The sequence below is a fragment of the Abramis brama genome, assembly GCF_963993115.1.
Source record: "Abramis brama genome assembly, chromosome: 25".
In the NCBI taxonomy this organism is placed as follows: Eukaryota; Metazoa; Chordata; class Actinopteri; order Cypriniformes; family Leuciscidae; genus Abramis; species Abramis brama.
In genome coordinates, this window is record NC_139987.1 from 3909669 (window position 1) to 3928385 (window position 18717).

Genomic DNA, 18717 nt, shown 5'->3' on the forward strand with positions numbered 1-18717 from the left:
ATGCTCATGGTCAAAGGAGTCTACTTTAAAAGGCTTGTGTGCTCAACTGTGTGCGAGACGGGACGTAATGCAGAAAATGAAGTAAACCATCTTAAGATCCAGACCAGACCCCCCTAAACCAATACTGTGACCCAGACAAATACCATACTGTACCCAGACCCAGATCAATATCAGATCCACTAAGATCCAGACCTTTCAAAGACCGCATCCAGACTCTATTTTAATAAACTGAATAAAAAAATTGGTAAATTTATTGCAGCATTCATTTCTAATATAAAGGGATTTTGGCAATGCAGCGCCAGGTGCGACAAGTGTTTTTTGCTAGTTTCAGCCCGACGCAGTTTCATTTTCATATCGTGCACCACGTTGTTTAAATAGCAAATGCATTTGAGCCCATCTGTTCGCCCATGGGCTGCTGGTCTGAAAACAAAGTGTGTTCAGGTGCATTGTTGGCGCGTAGCTATTTTGAGGCAACTGAAATAGACTACGCCATTGACCAAATGAAACGTGGTCTAAAGTGAAAGTTTTTGTTAAAGAGCGCGTTAGTAATGTGACCCTATAAGTGGGTCCACAACGTGCGTACACTTTGTCTCGTAGATGGTCTGCTTGTGCGCTTTAACCTCGCGCACGAGCAGATCCGTTTCCTCGCTAGAGAAGCGTTTAGTTTTTCCGCTTGCAAATTCCGCCATGTAAATAGCGAAACCGCCATGGCGCGAGTGCAACTGGCTTTTAAAGGGAATGGGAGATGAGACTCTGATTGGTTTATTGCATGTTACGCCCAAAACACACCCATTACTCATTAAGAGAATAGGGACAACGCTTTTAGACCATGCGCCGGGTGCGCCAAACATTTTTCCCCTTGTTAAACTAGCAAAAGTGGTTTCGGACACGATCTAAGTGCGCTTGCGCTGTGTGCTTTAGACCATGCGCTTAGATCACAAAAAAAGGGCCCTTAGTAAAGTGGTTGAATAGGCATTCTTCTGAATTCTCTGTAATGGTGAAGATACAGCACCAGCTAGTGGTGAAGTTAAGTATCACTATTAGTACCTTGGAAACAGACTGTGTTTGAGATCAAGCATTGTACAGCCATTTTTCGCAGGTGAAATCTTGTCATTTCAAATGGAATCCATGCAATAGGGAATTTCACATGAGTGCAAATGATTTCCCGACACAGAATTCGCTAGCGGTTCAAGTTGGTCACATGGATTCGCCATGTTGACCAACAGAAAGCTGCTTGGTTTAAAAGTGACTTCTGTGTGAGCTGTGCTTCATATATAACTACACTATTGACAATGGACCCTTTTGCCTGCAACATTTTGTGAGCGCACCTTAAGACTAATTTTAATATTTTTCGTTTTGGACATTGACTGATCAGACCTAGACCAAGGTTGTTTATTTTATTTTATGTGGTCTATAGAGGTCTCAAGACCATGACCACAAAAACAAGACTCCAACTCCAACAATGAGGCGAACATAACACAACTTTAGTTACTCACGGAGTTACAATATCTCTGTAATAAACTATGTGCATTGGCTTCAACTAATAGTTAGTTATTGGTTTCTCAAGTGTATTGTCATTATGCATTGTACATAATTAGGAAAAGTGTAGTCCATCTGCATAAATAAAGTGGTACTGTAAGCCTCTTATGATTTATAAATGCTTGCACATTATGTTCGCACATTGCTCATTGTTAATACCTCAGGCATTGTTCAATTGTTTCATTGAAAGCTTGTGATCCTTTCTCACATTAGAACAGGGAATGAGATGTTCATTCTGGAAATAGCACTGCAATGATGTCACATACCACATGATGGACAGCAGGACGCAGGCCAGGAGCAGGTGGGTTGACCAGAGAAGGGTGGAGCAGGCCGCTGTGGGTTTACCCACTCGCGGTGCGGCCGAAGGCGGACCAGGGGTGGTTTCTGCCAGGGAAGAAGAAAATGGTCACTTTTTTAACAGGAAAGGGTTTGTATGTCCTTGGTTCAAGCACTATATACTGCATGGGTGAATCTATTATGGGTGCATGGGTGAATCTAAGACTATCTATTAATTTCTTCAAAAATACAATACAAATGAAATTCATACAATAACTTGAATACAATTAGCATGTTTTAAATATATTATTATATGTATTTTTTTTTTTTTTTTTAGTTTTTGTTGGATAAAAAAAAAAAAAAAAAAGTCATGTGGTGTGTGAACAACAACAACACCCTGCAGACCCTCATACTATGTGTCAAGGTCAAAAGTGCTGCATTGCCAAGAAAGTGCAAGAAGACACGAAAGGGAACTCAATTTGTTTCTCGCACGCTGTATGGGACGTGCCCAGAAATCAGCGTCTCAGAAAGTGCGCAAATAGCGAATTGAGCTCTCTTTCACATCTTGTGCTTGAAAAGATATATTCTTGACATGTGTCCTTGTAAACATTGTCAGTTATGTCTTACGTTAACTTAAACAGTTGAGAAATAAAATGCATGTGTATCAGTATATTGGGTCTGTGCATTAGCTCTTAAAGTGACAAGAGCAGGAATATCAGGCTGTTGTCACTTTAAGAGCTAATGCACATATCCAATATACTGATACACACACGTTTTCTGTGTTTTTAATTTGATTCGAACCACAAAAGACAAAGAAAAATCACTCACTGCTCTTGACTGAATTACTTTTGTAATTTTCTTTTAAGGATTAAAATAGCTATAAAAAATGTTTTCTTAAGTCACTGGTCATTGGCAGGTGTGGCAAAAAAGTTAGATTTATGGTGTAAGGGAATAATGTTATTAAGCTAAACCACTTTTGCTTGATGATGTATAGACATTAAATGTAAAAAAAAAGAAAAAAAAATCTGAAAATGAGAATAAAAAACAAACAAAAACATTATAGATATTGGAAACCATGGAGAAAAACTCATTTGAAACTCCAAACTGTGACTGGTCACTTTAAATATCAGTTAGGCAGTCTCTTGTATTGGACGGGTCCTGGCCCAATAACTGGACCAGATTTTAAACCAAGAGTCAAAATCCTGGTAACATGAGACATTCAACTTAATAAAATAAACTTTTTAATTGTAACTCACAATACAATAGTGTTAGAACAATATGTTCAGTTAACTAAACATCTGCTCCACTACCGTTTGAACGTATTCATGTTGTGCAATTGTGAATGTCACAAGTCTAAGTAGATATTAGTTATTGTTTCAATATCGCTTGTTTATTGTATTATTTGTGCAGTGTGACGATGTGTGAAATGACTCCCTAGAACACATCTCAGATAAAGTAGAAAGACCTGTCTCGCACAATGACTCTCATCTCAAATTAAGCAAATAAAATGCTGAACTAACATGAGGCAATGGATGAATTATTACAAGGACGTTCTCCTGTTTTACCCAGGAGAAAAGAAAGAAAGCTTTTAGAGAGAGTGTTTTGACACACGGCTCACACAACTAGCATGCATTTCTGCTGACTTCTTGATTCCTTCCTCCGTTCCAAGAACAGTTTATAGAAACTCAATGCCGTCTGCTGGATCAAACCGAGTAGGGCAGCCGTCACTAGATATTACTTCTAATAACAGTCATAAAGTTGTCAGTGCTATTTATAAAACAAAATGTGCTTAGACTATCACAAGGGTCTTCAAGACAAGATTCTCTTTGTGCGTCCCAAAATGGCTGTTGTACCAGTATTCGTAAATCCTAAACGTGGAAAAACTAAAACTGGGGCACAGTTAGTGACACTACTTTTGATAACAGGACATACGATTAGACTCCTTGCTTACTAAGGGCTGTCACGATAATTTTTTTGGCCAATGACACAAGTGTAGGGAGGTAGAGAGAGAGTTTGAAACCATAAGGCCCCGATCACACCTTTTTTTTGCAGTGAGAGGCGCCTTTTTTCAATTGTTTTCCTATGGCAGTGAGCATTCTGCGCGCTGTTTATGAACCCAGCAACTTCAAGCGGAAAAAACGCCATTTTCGTTTTTTTAAATTTTTTTTTTTAAGTGTTTGGTTTTTTTAGAGCGCTCGCGATTAGACTGACAGGACAGCTGACTCAGTGGTTGCTTAGCAACATAAAAAACGCAGCGCACTGCCAGTTCTGTATGATCGGGGTCGATTGGCAGTGCTGTGTGCCTCGCGTTTTCGAACCTGAAAAACGCGTTAGGTGTGATCGGGGCCTAACTGTACAAAAGTGTACTAAAATACTTTATGCTGATAAGGATTTCCCTGCTGACTAGGATGTTTAACACTGCCTTTTTTATGTAAAATGTCAAACTAAATTTTTTTGGGTGTGGGTAGTGGGTATCTTTCTTTCATTTGTCATCTCCTTTGACATGGTTTTGTGCGGCAGTAGTAGCTACACACTGCGTCATTGTCTTTTGTCCATTTCAAAACTCTCTCATGGCAATTTGTGACTATTTTACATTTTGGAAAATTGGTGGCTAATTCATATAGTTTTTCAAATGATTGAAAATTTTTGTACGATTCAAATTATACAGATCATTTACAACATTTCCACCTCGTTACATAGTTACATTTTCCTGTAAGATCAGGTTGTCCATTTTATGACAGGTGGTGACCAGTGTTAAGGTGCAATACCGCCACCTACTGTGTTGGAGAGTCAACAAATTGGCACAGGATTATTTTTTAAATCATGTCGTATCAGTGGTGGGCGAAGTACACAAATCAAGTACTTGAGGAAAGGTACAGATAACATAATGGAGTAAAAATTGCCCACCACTCTGTAGCATTAACATATCATGAATATTTCATTCCTTAAATACCACAGTTATCGTCAATACGGTATATTGCGACACCTCTAATGTGAACGATGGGATAGTGGTAGAATTCGTGAAATACTTTGTCCAGTTAAAAACCTGAGCATTCATAGCTCAACTGGGGAGACATGACTAACAAAAAAACTTCTTTTTAATAACTTGATTATTACGATGAGGTGGTATTCCAAATCCATTTACTAATATCATTCTATCATTTCACGGTAAAACATAATTTTCAGTGAGAAAAAAAGAGGAAGTCATGATTAAATCCATCAGGAAAGATTGGATGGTCAAAAGTGAGTCCAAGCAGAATCCAGACCTTTAAAGTGGATTATAAAGGACAACTCCCAGTTTTTTAAAAGCTTTTTGACTGAGATATGGAGGCTAAAGGCCAAGTTACAAAGAGAATATCGATGTATCCCATTTTGTTTTCTTTTGGATAACTTGGCATTTGAGGTAGGGTTGATTTTGAGTTCATACTGAACAGACATATGTGTCCCTCAAGGGGTTTTGCTGGTGTCCGATTAAATATGACATCTACTTTAGAATTTTCATTCATAAACTTAACAGAACCTGATGTTAATTCATCATTAACCTCAGAGTGCATCAACTATTCATTTGTTGTTAAACCTCTCTGACAACAGAGGGCAGCGTGACTATGAGATGCAGGGCTATAGACACTGTCTTCCCATTATCAGTCACTATTATTGTTTTATGAGAGAACAGAGATCACGGAGGCAGACAAAACTGTCATTACGGTGAATAGGAGCGTAGGCATACGGTTGACAGCTCATGCATACCTGGGATAACGTCGCTCTCAGTGGTGGAGGTTATGGGTTTGGGTTCCTCCATCCAGGGGGTGGCGTGAACCGCCACGCTCCAGTCGCTCCAAGTGCCGATCTCCATGTCCTTGGCCGCCAGTTGGATGATGTACTCTTTCCCCGCGTAAGCATCGGTAATGGTGTGGGAGGTGCTGTCGGAGAGCTCCACCTGTCAATCAATAACAAGAGAGCCAATCAGGGATATGGAACTTGTGGGAATGATGCGTGCTGTTGAGATGATTACAAATGAGGTGTATGCGATGAAGAATGTTGAGGTGTTCGTAGTGAAAGAGATTGGGTGGGTGAGGGGCCTTCCTGTTTGTGTGGTGCAGTGAACTTCCACACACATGAGGACCACCTGTAGACTCTTTGGTGTCTGAGGGTAATGAGGTTGAGAAGGTCACTTGACCACAACAGAGGAGGGGGCGCAAAGAGACTGGGAAGTCCCGTGCATGTCTTTGAGGAGAGGGGGAATTTGACTAATGCACTGCAGCTGAGGCCTGTGGAGGGAGATGAGTGATGGCAGAGACGGCCCAGCGCCTGTGACTCATCCCGCGCATCCATCACTGGCCTGTCCTGCACTGCCGAAGCTCCAGTCTGGAACTCGAAAGCATGTGCAGTTGCTCAATCTGTGCTTTTCTCGCTCTTTTTCTGTCATACAGCAGGACTATGGGAAATTCACTACCAATTCACGAGTTGGTATTTGAATTAAATTGACCTTGACCCACAAGATGTTGAATTTGAATATCAGGAATATTTAATATAGTCACATAACAGAAAGGATGATGTACACTGATGCACATTTTCTCAACTAATAACACAATGTTTGAATATAAAACGGTTAGTTCCAGTCCTTGATTCTGATTGGTCAATAGCAGTGTTTTATTCAAAATAAAACATGGCTATGACCGCGTCACCAAACGGTTCTATGTGTCACTATAGTGAACGTAAACATATGTTCTCATTGATATTTTTCATTGAAGCTTATAGAGTAGAGTATTGTGAGAGATTGAGTAAGCGAGTGTACCTGCATTTTCAGTAGATATAGCATTTTCATAGGTCAGTCCTATATTCGTAATAAAAATCTGTTTGAATGTCCACTGCAATATCTTGACCTTTTAACAGGGTTTTCCCGTGCCCTGGCACGCTAATCATTTGTCAGTTGCGTCTTGCTTCTCTGTGTTCACAACAAGTTCAGTCCTTTCAATATAAAAAGTCCAATATTTGCGTTGTGCCTAACAACGCCCTTCAGCCGTGACTTATTCACGATACAGCACAGCCTCTCGTACCTTATTGCTTACTTATATAATTATAAAGCAGCATTTTACAAATGCGTAGTGAGTTATTTAAAATACCATCTGCAGCAGTTTGCTACCTCCATTTAAAATCAAATCAAATTCAGGAATTCAATTAAAATGTAACAGGCGTTCTCAGTTCAATTCTGACCGGTGCACAGACCTCTCGCACTCATGCTTAGTAGAAATGAAACAGTGGGACAGAATAATTACTTTGCCCACAAAGCAAGATCCTACTGCAGTAAAGTGCAGAGCATATTTTCTGAAGAACTTACTATTACTTCATTGCCTCCCAGGTCTCCTAAGTGTACAACACAGAGAAAGAGTGAGCAGGAAAACTGGAGTGTGTTTGCTTCGAGACTCAGAGAATATCTCATCTGCACCTGAGCTGCTCAAAACAAAGACCAAAAGAGATTTTTTTCCTTCACTGAATTTCCACTAGCACCGTCTGCAAGTCTTTCCATCTAGTGTGCGCAGACAAACACAGCCTGTGTGGCTGTTAGTCTCTGCATTTACATTTTAATTGAACTTTATCTTTCATAATTGGAAAAGAGAGCATTGCTCATTTCCCCAGTGCTCCTCAAAACCCACAAAACAAAAGCTGCATCCTTTTAATTTCAGACTAAACCACGTTCTCTGCGCTTTCCCACAAAGTGGCCACTGAGCACCTGGGCTGTCAAGCGTTTGATTCGATTATTATCAAACTGCAGCGTTTCATCCATCTATTGTCCTATATTTATATATATTTATATATTGCCCTTGAATTGCAAATGTGTGCTTTTCATTACCGAATTCCCATTCACCTCAACAGCCGTTTTCCACCATCGGGCCAAACAGTTCTCGCGGCTTAACTGTTCCATTTCGTGCTGATCCGGCCCAGCCGGGATGGATATGGTTTCGTTTTCCACTGTGGGGCTGATAACGGAGCTCTTTGGAATGTAATACAAATGCGGCAGTCGTTGCCTTGTTAACAAAACAGTTTACATATGAGATGTAAATAGTGACTGCATTATGGAGGATGATCAGGTATTTCTATTACTAACTTGTGTTTGTGATGTGATGTTTCCATCGCTCAAATGAGTGACGACGGCGCTAAACATTCGACCAGTATTGTTCAGCACGGTTAGCCAGCCGTGTTGAGAATTCCGGGCCGAGAAGGGTTTGTAATCGTGCCTTGTTGAACCAAACTCTAATGAATAATAACGGGAACCGTTAACGTTTTGGTCCGATGGTGGAAAAGTGGCTAACGACAATTTCTCAGCTTTCATGGCTACTTTTAAATGGGCGCCATTGGAGAAATAATGGTGTAGTTACGGCCTCTACCAATTAAACCCTCAACCAATGTTTCAACAATGGCAGACGGAGAGTGTCTGGGAAATGTGTCAGGAAACAATTTTTTTTTTTTGCAATTTAGTTTGGTCAATTACATACATCAGCTGATTTGATTTGCAAGGCTGCTTTAAAACAATAGTTTTAGCCATTCAAAGAAAGGTCAATGCATATTTAATGTTTGATTCCACCTGCAATTCTGTTACACAAACCATTTCACAATTGCTGCCATTTTACTGCCAAGCTGTCAACTCCCGAAGTGGTAGCGGGAGTCAAAATGTCCTTTGTAACCCCTGTACTTTTAAGACACTAGGCTATAAATCCACAAATAAAACACTACCATCGGTTACAGATAACAAGTTCATGGAAATTCCTGGCTAAAATCAAACTTTAAAGGCTAAAAAAATTGATCAACAGATTCCTGTTTGTCTTTTTCTGGATCAGGTAACATTGCACATAGTGCAGAGAGAGAGAGAGAGAGAGAGGGAGGAAGAGAGAGAGAGAGAGAGAGAGAGAGAGAGAGAGAGACGGATATAAAGAATAGTCTGAGACATAATATTAGAGAGAGCTATTTATATAGCCGTATTATTATGTACCAAATACGCTCTGACCCTCATACATGGCTACGCCTCGACAATCCCAGACGCCTCACTGTATTCTGGGCCTCGTTCAGTGCGGCCAAAGCTCATAAATGAGATTAAGTGTAAGTTGTGTCATCGGAACAACGAGAAGAGGATTTCTCTCTTACATTGTGTATTGCAATCAATGAATCAGTGAAACAATGAAACAGCTGCACACTGGGCATATATGAGACAAGATAAAAGCTATATTTCCATGTAAATCTGAGCTTTTGTCCCAACCAGCCTATTGGTTTCTAAATTTATTTGGTCCAAAATCCACATGTAACTGTATATTAAACATTAAAGTCAAATGTTGACATCAAAATTGATGCTATTTACTTTCATAATACCATGTTCCAGGTCTTGAATTAGTTATTAGTACATGTTAATCCAAAGATAAACACCTGTACACTAATTTCCGATGAAATAAAAAATTAAATCCTCCCCGACTTCTACATTGGTTGTGAACTCCATTTCATGTTGACTTTAACACATTCACATTGGCTGTGATTTCTGTGTAGGCTTTTTGCTTCTAGTTGTTATTGGTAATTGAAACTAAAAACAATGAATTGAAATAAGATAAAATATAAATGATATATAAATATAAAATTAGATGAACACCTTAAACGTAAAAGAAAAAAGAAAAGCACAAATGCTGCTTTGGCAACTAACTGAAATTAATATATTTGAGTACTAAAATTACTAAACCTAAAACTGTAATAAAAATAAATTAAGCTATAGAATACCCCCCCCCCCCCCCCACACACACATTTTTTTATTATTAAGAAGAAATAATAATAATAATAATAATAATAATAATACAAATTACAAAAAGCACATAACAAAATTACTCAAACTTAAACCAAAATCAAAATGAAAACTGAAAAATAAAAAGCTAATTCCAAATATTAATAAATACTACAGTATATTATTTATACTATAATATAAATAATACTAGACTTATTAGAAATACTGTGTATTGTATAACACACAAAATGTGGTGTGGTCATGTGTTTTAATGCATGTAATTATTATGGATTACAAATGTGGTTCCAATTATATATTGGAACTCAGAACTGATTATAAGACTTCATAAATGCTTAATAATGCATTTATAACATTTATATTTAAAGGCTTCATAGAAACTGTTACTGTTTAGAATAATAATCATTACTTACATATGTAGGATATTATAGAGACTTATTAAATAAATATTAGAAAATTGGGATATTAATATGAGCTACAGTCCAATAAACATGAAAAAATCACTACATGATTACTATTCAGCATATTTTGAACCCCACTGCAACTACGCTGACATTTTTTGGTATAAATCACTCATAAGCAATTCCAACTAAGATATAGAAAATAACTGCATATTTCTGACTTGCATGTTAGGCAACTGAGCAGCAAATGTATCTGCCAGACTCCCAGCAGTCACTGTTGGCTGATTACTGCCACCATGCTGTGATATATTCTGCCCACTTCCCTTCATTCGCGCCTCCAGCCCAGCTGTGCTTAAAGCTGACGGTAGTGGAGTGCGGCGCTCCCCACCTGATGCCGGCTTGACCAAACACCAAAGCTGTAAACAGCTTCTGTTGATGATATATCAGTGGAAGCGTACAAGGCCAAGCAGGTGCAAGTACGATTTTAGACAGTTTTCTTTCAAAAGTGTTTTAGAGTAGTTGTTTACAGTGTTCAGGATGGGAACTTGGCCCTTCTTGTATCTCTCATTCTTTTAAAATCCCTTGTTTGCCGTCATTTCGTCAGATATATATTTCCGACTCTTCCGTTGTTGAAATTTTAAACCCTGACCTTGCAGAACCTTTGAGACTGAAACTGGAAGCTGCATTCACAAGTATTTAGGGTTATACTTTATTTTAAGGTGTCATTGTTACAGTGTAATTATATATTTAAGTAACATATGAGTTTCTTTCTTCTGCTGAACACAAAAGAAGATATTTTGAAGAATGTCGGTAACCAGACAGTTGATGGACCCCACTGACTTCCATAGTAGGAAAAAAAAAATACTATGGAAGTCAATGGAGTTAATCAACTGTTTGGTTATCCATATTCTTCAAAATATCTTCTTTTGTGTTCAGCAGAAGAAAGAAACTCATACAGGTTTGAAACAACTTGAGGGTGAGCAAATGATGACAGAATTTTCATTTTGAAGTGAACTATTCCTTTAACTAATGTTAAAAACAGAACCTTAGTGCTACCAATAATTTGAATAATAAATATTGGATGTCTGTGGCCCGGTCAAAAGATTCATACAGCACCAGATTTAACTATTTAAAGTCTACAAGTGGCCTTTTTGACGTGATTGGAGTGTTAACAAGTTCTCACTCACCAAAATATGCTCTCAGATATGCTATTCCTCCACAGCACCAGATTAAAAAAACAAAACATTACACTTCCATTTCCTGAGCCAAAACCGAGTGTGGAGCGACTCATTACGGCACTTTAATTCAGCTTTTTATCTTCAAAGGCTCCAGTCTTGAAAAGGAAATGTGTGGCTGTATCTGGACACTTGAGCATTACATTTGAAGCACTAATTTCATTAGCACTTACAACTTCCCTCACTTTGTCAGATACAACCCTCTCTTTTTCTTGATGTGTCCATTGACATCACTACAGGAAGTCTAGAGGAAGAGGAAGCGTTCAAACTTAGTATCACAGATCATTGACGACTAATTCCAGCTAACGGCTTCCAGATCCAATGCCCATCTTCTCCAAACGGCGGCTCACATCACTGAGAGTGTCAACAAACAGTGTTAATTCTCAAAGTAACTGATTTAGAAATTGTGGTTCGCTAAGTATGTGCATTAACCTGAATTGCTTTTAATGATGGTTTGGAATGCACACTGAGGGAAGTGTTTGTGCCGTTCCAAGAATACATGCAGATTTTGGAGGAACAGATGGGAATAAACTAGCCAACCGATTAAAGTCATTCCATTCCGTTTTTTTTTTTTTTTTTTGTTTAACTGAATGCAAATACTGCCGTGTTCTATAGGATGTAATCCGTAAACAAAGAATTAGGGAATGGCAAGCGAAATGCCAAAAGAACAGTTACAGACAAGCTCAATAAAAGGAGTGCTAATGTGGTCCAATTCAGTTTAATCCCTGAGTAAACACAAGCTTCCCTCAGGGGTCGAAGTCCACGGTTCCAAGTCGCCAAATTCACGCAAAGTACCAACGCAGTGTACCATTTGTCAGTGTACCATTTTGCTATTCATGCAACATGAGCACTTATGAAATATGCACGAGAACTGAACAGCATCTCAATAAATAAATAATTGATATTATCCCCTGAATGGACAGAACAAGAGAGACAAAAAACAAACAAAAAAAACAATGACTTTGTTTAATATATTCTAATGTCTATTTACTTTGTGTCTGGTTTCATGGTTTCATTATCCAGTACTATTTTTTTTTCATGTTTTTTCATCTTTTAGGATTTTCATTATAAGCTCAAAGTCATTTTATCTGAATATAAATGAATGCATTACTTTTTTTTTACAGACATTTTATAATCTGTTTGTGTATCTGTGCACACAGTTTTCACAGTGGTGCTATAGTGGTGCCTTTTTTTTGTGTGAAAATTATTTTAATAATCTAAAGAAAATGTTTTCCACTTTCAGCAATGGAAAGGTTCTATTGATGTAGCTATATGGCATAGCTTAAAGCAAAGATTGAAGGGTTTATTAAAAATCATATTTCAGTATTATTCACTAATTGCAGAAGTAATTAATGAATTTACGTGAATCAATATGTGCGCAAAATTCAAATTAACGTAGTTAATATTGACTTATCTGTGGAACATAAAATAAGATATTTAAAAAAAAAAAAACTCAGGTTTGGAAGCAAATGATGACAAAATTCAAATTAACATAGTTAATATTGATATTTTAACTACGTTATTTTTAATATTGACTTATCTGTGGAACATAAAATAAGATATTATGAAACATTTCTCAGGTTTGGAAGCAAATGATGACAGAATTTTCATTTTATGGGGAACTATCCCTATAAATGAACAGTGTTGTAACAGTTCCCGATATTTTGTTACTCCTCAAGCCTCGATATAATGCTTGATAATTCTCCAAGTATAACATCATCTCTTGATCTATTAATTGCATGTGATTGCTTTCAAGTTTCCTCTGGCATTGAAAGCTACACAATGGCACCTTCTTCATCTGTTGAGCTATATCAACGGGGACATTATAAATTCATCCCATTTCTAAAAGGTGCTCAAAGGAGCAGCGCTCAGATCTTCCGCTCATTGTGTATTATCTACAGTATTTTCATCTTAGCATCAAAGATGGCTGTCGAAAACAGCTTAGCCTATACAGTGAGCAGAGGGGAGGCCCGGAGGAATGGGAGATTTGAACATTCTTGAGAGATTACATAAGGGAGGGCATGGTGACCCCTTTCTCCCTTCAGAATCCTGTCACCCTGTCCTGACTTAAGGCTTTTGGTATGGAAATCATGGCTTTAAGGGATGTGGATTCTTTTATTGGGGCCTGAAATTCTTGGGCTTTTTACTTGCCGTTGTGTATCCAAGGACAATTCAATATGAGTATCCTAGCGGAAAAAAGGCAACTTTTACAAATGTTTTTTTAAGTCTTTGAGATCAATAGTTCTAAACTGGTGGGACGAAACCCAAAAAAATGGGTCACAGATCTGTTCTGATAGGGTCAGACGGGGGAAAAAAAAGCTAAAGATAAAAATAAAAGGAAACTAATGATAAATCATAGGCAAAAAGGAAGAGGAAACCGATGGAAGCCTGTTTTTACCTCAGAGTAGAAAATTAAAAGGTGAGGTAAATTGTGTGTGAAGTTTAAAAATCATACCATATTAAGTCACATAGCAAGATTTAAATTCACTGCAACATATCATACTGTGAGATATAGTCAAATAGTGAGATTTAAAGACACATTGTGATGTATAAAGTTGCAATTGTGAGAAATATTATTATTGTGAGATATAAAGTTGTAAAAATGTCTAGATATATGCCATGCAACGAAATATTGTGAGAAAACCCCACTTGTGAAAAAATATTCACATTTTGAGCTATAAAGTCACAATACAAGACACAGTCACATCATGAATTACAAAGTCGAAGACATAAAATCAGTGTGAGAGTGACTGCAACATTACAAGATATTAAGTAACATTCCAAAATACAAAGTTGTAAGAGAGATATAAAGTCATACCGCAAGGTTTAAAGTCAAACTGTTAGATATAGTCACAATTGTGAGAAAAAAAGTAAAACTTTGAGATATAACAATGTGTATTAAAATAAAGTATGTGGTTCTACCACATGTACATTTACTTGTGCTTGCATTGACACTGAAACTTACAATACTGACGTATTGACAGCATCTAAAACATAAATTATTTATATATGCTCAACTTTACAGACGTACAAATCGAACAAATCCTTATTTATAAGTATTTAAATCATGTATTTAGTGTGTTCATGGGTTTTCAATTGCATTTATTAAATGTGGTTTATATGCTGTGGATGATAATAGAACCATAAAACACATTATAAATTCACAAAAGTAATACATTTTAATCTTGCGCTGCTAATCTTTAGTATCCATACGAGAACAGACCAAAATTCCAGCCTTTATTCAGTGATCTTCATCTCAACAGTGACCGAAAACGTCAAATTGTCAAATCCCGCTCTTGATATGAATTAAAAAATAGACGCATCAAGAAGCGTTACGGCAGGGATCTAAAATGTATCTATAAAATGGCAAAGATGCAACTATACAAACATCTATATGATATAAAAGATTCATAATTATTTCACGTTTCCTTAGCTGTAAATATGTAATAATGTTCATGTTTTAAATGTTGTCAATACCTCCAAATTGTACATTTCAGCATCTACACAAACGTACAAAAATGTAGCTTACGTTTTGTACCGGTAAATGTTATGTACTAATACCTCGTATAAAGAGTGAGACCAGACTGGATATAAAGTTGCAAATGCCATTGAAATGTTTTTTTGTTTTTTTAACTCTAAGGTGTAAATGGGTTTTCATAGAATATGCTTCCCATGTCTTTTGTTGTTCTTAGAAACCAAAATGGTCAATACCAAGTGCATGTCATGTTAATAATTGTGCACAATTATGGGTTGCCATTTGAATTTCACTTGAGAGCCACTTCTTTAGACAAACACAAGTCACATACACATGCAAGGGACCATTAGCATACTTAAGGCTACAGTAGATAAGGAAACTCTCATTTGAGTGTATAGCGCCGTCTACTCCTCCTCGCCCTCCTGTCAGGGGATATAAATACGGCAGGCAGCCCAGTTGGAGAGCGTGTCTACTGTTGTGGAGAGAAAAAGCAATTACGTGCCACTTCCAAAATTCACGTTTGACTTTCTACTGACGGGATAAAAGAGGCTGAGCAGCGCAGGTTCTGCCACTCAAGCTAATGAGAGCTATTCCCTCAGTCCCCCTTCTGCGGGATCACTACTGCTGACCAACAGGTTTAATAGATAATTGTCCACGGTTCTAGACCCCTTTTGATGCCCAGCCAACAGCGGTGCAATTAATATCAAAGGTAGTGGAAACACCTTAGCGCTTATCACGAAGAACTGACTGTGTGAAACTACAGGAATTCATTGCCTGTGTTGAGTGCGTGAACCGTTTTATGCTATTTAAGTGGGACTCATGCAAAGCAGTCGCTAATGAGATGTGTTTCTTTAATGGGTTGAATGTCAACAAAGGAGATAGACCGCCTTCGAAAAATACATACGCGTAAACGCAGAACCTGAGGAGGCGCTGGAGGCAGTGTCCGTCAAAAACGTTGGGAGAAGAAAACAAATATGAGCTCAAGTACTGTGTAAATCGCTCATTTAATATAATTAGATTATTAACTAACTGTATTATATAATATTCTATGATTAATTAATTATTCCAAATTAAATTTACAGCCCTAGTTGTAATAAATTATATTTCAAATAAATGTACTGGTAAATATCCCATTTGCTCTACAGTTGGAGAGGTGTTTTTGCCTCCTCATTTGTATAGAGAGTGTGGATTTACGTCACTTTCCCGCCGGAGTGGCAAAAGATCTGCTGAGTGACTGGATTTAATAGGGGAAACTGCGAAAACGTGAGTAAAACGAACACTTATCAGTTTAAACAAACGGTTGGACTCGATATAGTGTTCCTTACAGCTTACCAAAGATCCAGTGATCCATGAATATTGACATGCAGCCAAGAATCATGTTTCCTGATAATTATATGTGCCTGATTTCGACACTGGGGAAATACATAAAGCACATTTGCCTGTGAACGCTTTATATAAATACAATATAGGTAGGTTTAAATCCATGTGATCACTTATATCAATGTTATATATATATATATATCATATTGTCCAGCCCTAAAACTTGTATAGTTTTTTTTTGTCAGTGTTTATTTAAAAACATCCAATTATGCAGAATATACGATGATACATATTTAAAGGGGTGGTATAATGCCCTTTTCACAAGATGTAAAATACGTTTTTGATGTCCCCAGAGTGTGTATGTGAAGTTTTAGCTCAAAATATCCCACAGATTTTTTTTATATAGCTTGTTAAAATTGTCACTTTTTGAGGGTTAGCAAAAATGCACCGTTTTGTGTCTGTTCCTTTAAATGCAAATGAGCTGCTGCTCCCGGCACAGAGGGCAGAGCTTCAAGAGCTTGTGTCCTTTTACCTCACACAGACATGCACTGAAAATTTCAAAAACTTTTAGCCTTTTATGTTCAAACCAGAGTCAGACAAAGATGGAAAGACTCAAGAAGAAGTGACATGTAGACAACATTTCTGAATGGTTAGTTGATGAATTTATGTAGCTGATGTGTAGTTAACTATCTTCTAGTCCTTGATTAGCATATTCTGTCTTGATAATCTATAAATCGTGTTCTGGGGGCGGGGTTTATGTAAATTTTAGGGTTAGTGATGTCACCAACCCTGGAGGAATGTCGTGTAGTCCCAACAAGCCGTTTGTTGTAGTCCTTAAAAAGCAATTTCTTTAAAAGAAAATATCTCTCTTTGCTTTGAACTTTGAGCGTTGTACTGTAACTTTGCAGATGTAGTTTATGCTCAAACAGCAACATTACACACTAACTAAAGTTAGAAAAGTGAAATCAAAATCAAACACCCCTTTAATTGATGAGTTGTCAATACAATATATACAGTATAACAATACAATATATAGGGTATGATTTTACCCCAAATTTAGCATATTGACACAGAATGATAACTGCAAGTCCAGTTGTTTCTATGAATTGCAGCAGTCCATTTGCTTCTCTGTTCTATAGCTTTCAGCAGTCCGGCCGACGGTGATGTCACACGCATACCCTCTATAGTCTATTTTTGTATAAAATTTGTATTATGTAGTTGAATTTGTATTTTGAGAACATCTCTTTCTGTCTCCCTCACACACACTAATACAGCGCACAGTGCCCCAGACAGATGTTCCCCACGCTGTGCAGTCTCAGATCATAAGATAAAAGTCCTTAGGGGGCTGTGACACTGAATAAGACATGTGAATACACAAACCTTTATCCATCGACATCTCAAGGATGCCCCGGCTGATCTGAGAATCAATATGGGCGGCAGAGATGGAGCCAAGGTGCATTTTTCGATCTCCACGCTCTGAGTATCAAGAAACAGCTTACAGCGCCCAAGGAAAAATAACCTTAGAACTGAACAAACTACTTAATCATAGTGTTCAAGCTGTCAGAGGTGAATTTTAATGTCTAATGCACTATAATGCAATAGGAGAGACATGCAAGGATGACTGAAGAGGTATTTATTTACATTGGAAAGGCTGAAACTTTTGTGATGATGAAGCACTGACCCGTCAACTTTGCAGAGCGACGTTCACGTTCATGTTGTCACATCATTGCATTGTAAGAATTAAAAAATATTTTTTTTTTACTCGCATTTGCTGCTTGGCGAATGTTAATTTTAGGCCATGTATGCATATGTATGTGCTGTGTGTATGTATGCATGCATGTGTGTGTATGTATATGTATGTATGTATGCATGTATGTATGTATGTATGCATGTATGTGTGTTTGAATGTATGCATGTGTGTGTATGTATGTATGTATGTATGTATGCTTGTGTGTGTATGTATGTATGTATGCATGCATGTGTATGTATGTATGTATGCATGCATGTGTGTGTGTGTGTGTGTGTGTGTATGTATGTATGTGTGTATGAATGTATGTATGTACTGTATGCGTGTTTATGTGTGCATATGTATGTACTGTATGTGTGTGTGTATGTATGTATGTATGAATGCATGTATGTGTGTACTGTATGTATGTATGTATGTATGCATGTGTGTGTGTGTATGTGTGTAAGCATGTATGTATGAATGCATGTGTGTGTGTGTGTGTGTGTGTGTATGTATGTATGCATATGTATGTACTGTATGTATGCATGCAAGTGTGTGTACTGTATGTATGCATGCAAGTGTCTGTATGTATGCATGCAAGTGTGTCAGGACCGGCGCCACAAGTTTCATTTTTGTATTCATGGTTACAAATGAAATGTTTAACCTTTTGAGCGGTACGGTCCCATATATGGGATTTTTATTTCTGTGCCCCTGAGAATATGGTCCCGCATATGGGATTTATAATGTTCAGTGGCGTGACACAACTGCCAGATTCAAACTGTGCTTTCGCTTGTTGGTTGGCGCTGAGCCAGAGACGTCATATATCACAACTATTCAGTGTTTTCAACCTCATAATGTTTATTTTAGGTTTCAGACATATAAATACACATAAGCACTAGTGAAACAATACATTTGGAGTTTGTAAAATACACACTGATGTCTGTGGAAGCAGCAATAACATCTCGGTT

The 18717-nt window shown here is 37.6% G+C and overlaps 1 protein-coding gene across 2 annotated transcripts in view; it reads right to left on the reverse strand.

The window, feature by feature from the left end:
• cntfr (ciliary neurotrophic factor receptor) overlaps positions 1-18717 on the reverse strand; it is a 188695-nt gene that overhangs the window by 3558 nt on the left and 166420 nt on the right. For both annotated transcript variants that reach the window (XM_084104055.1, XM_084104056.1), the window contains exons 7-8: positions 5563-5752; positions 1806-1923 (exon numbers count right to left, since the gene is read on the reverse strand). In XM_084104055.1, the coding sequence (XP_083960181.1) occupies positions 1806-1923; positions 5563-5752 (308 nt within the window). The remainder of the gene's footprint in view (positions 1-1805; positions 1924-5562; positions 5753-18717) is intronic.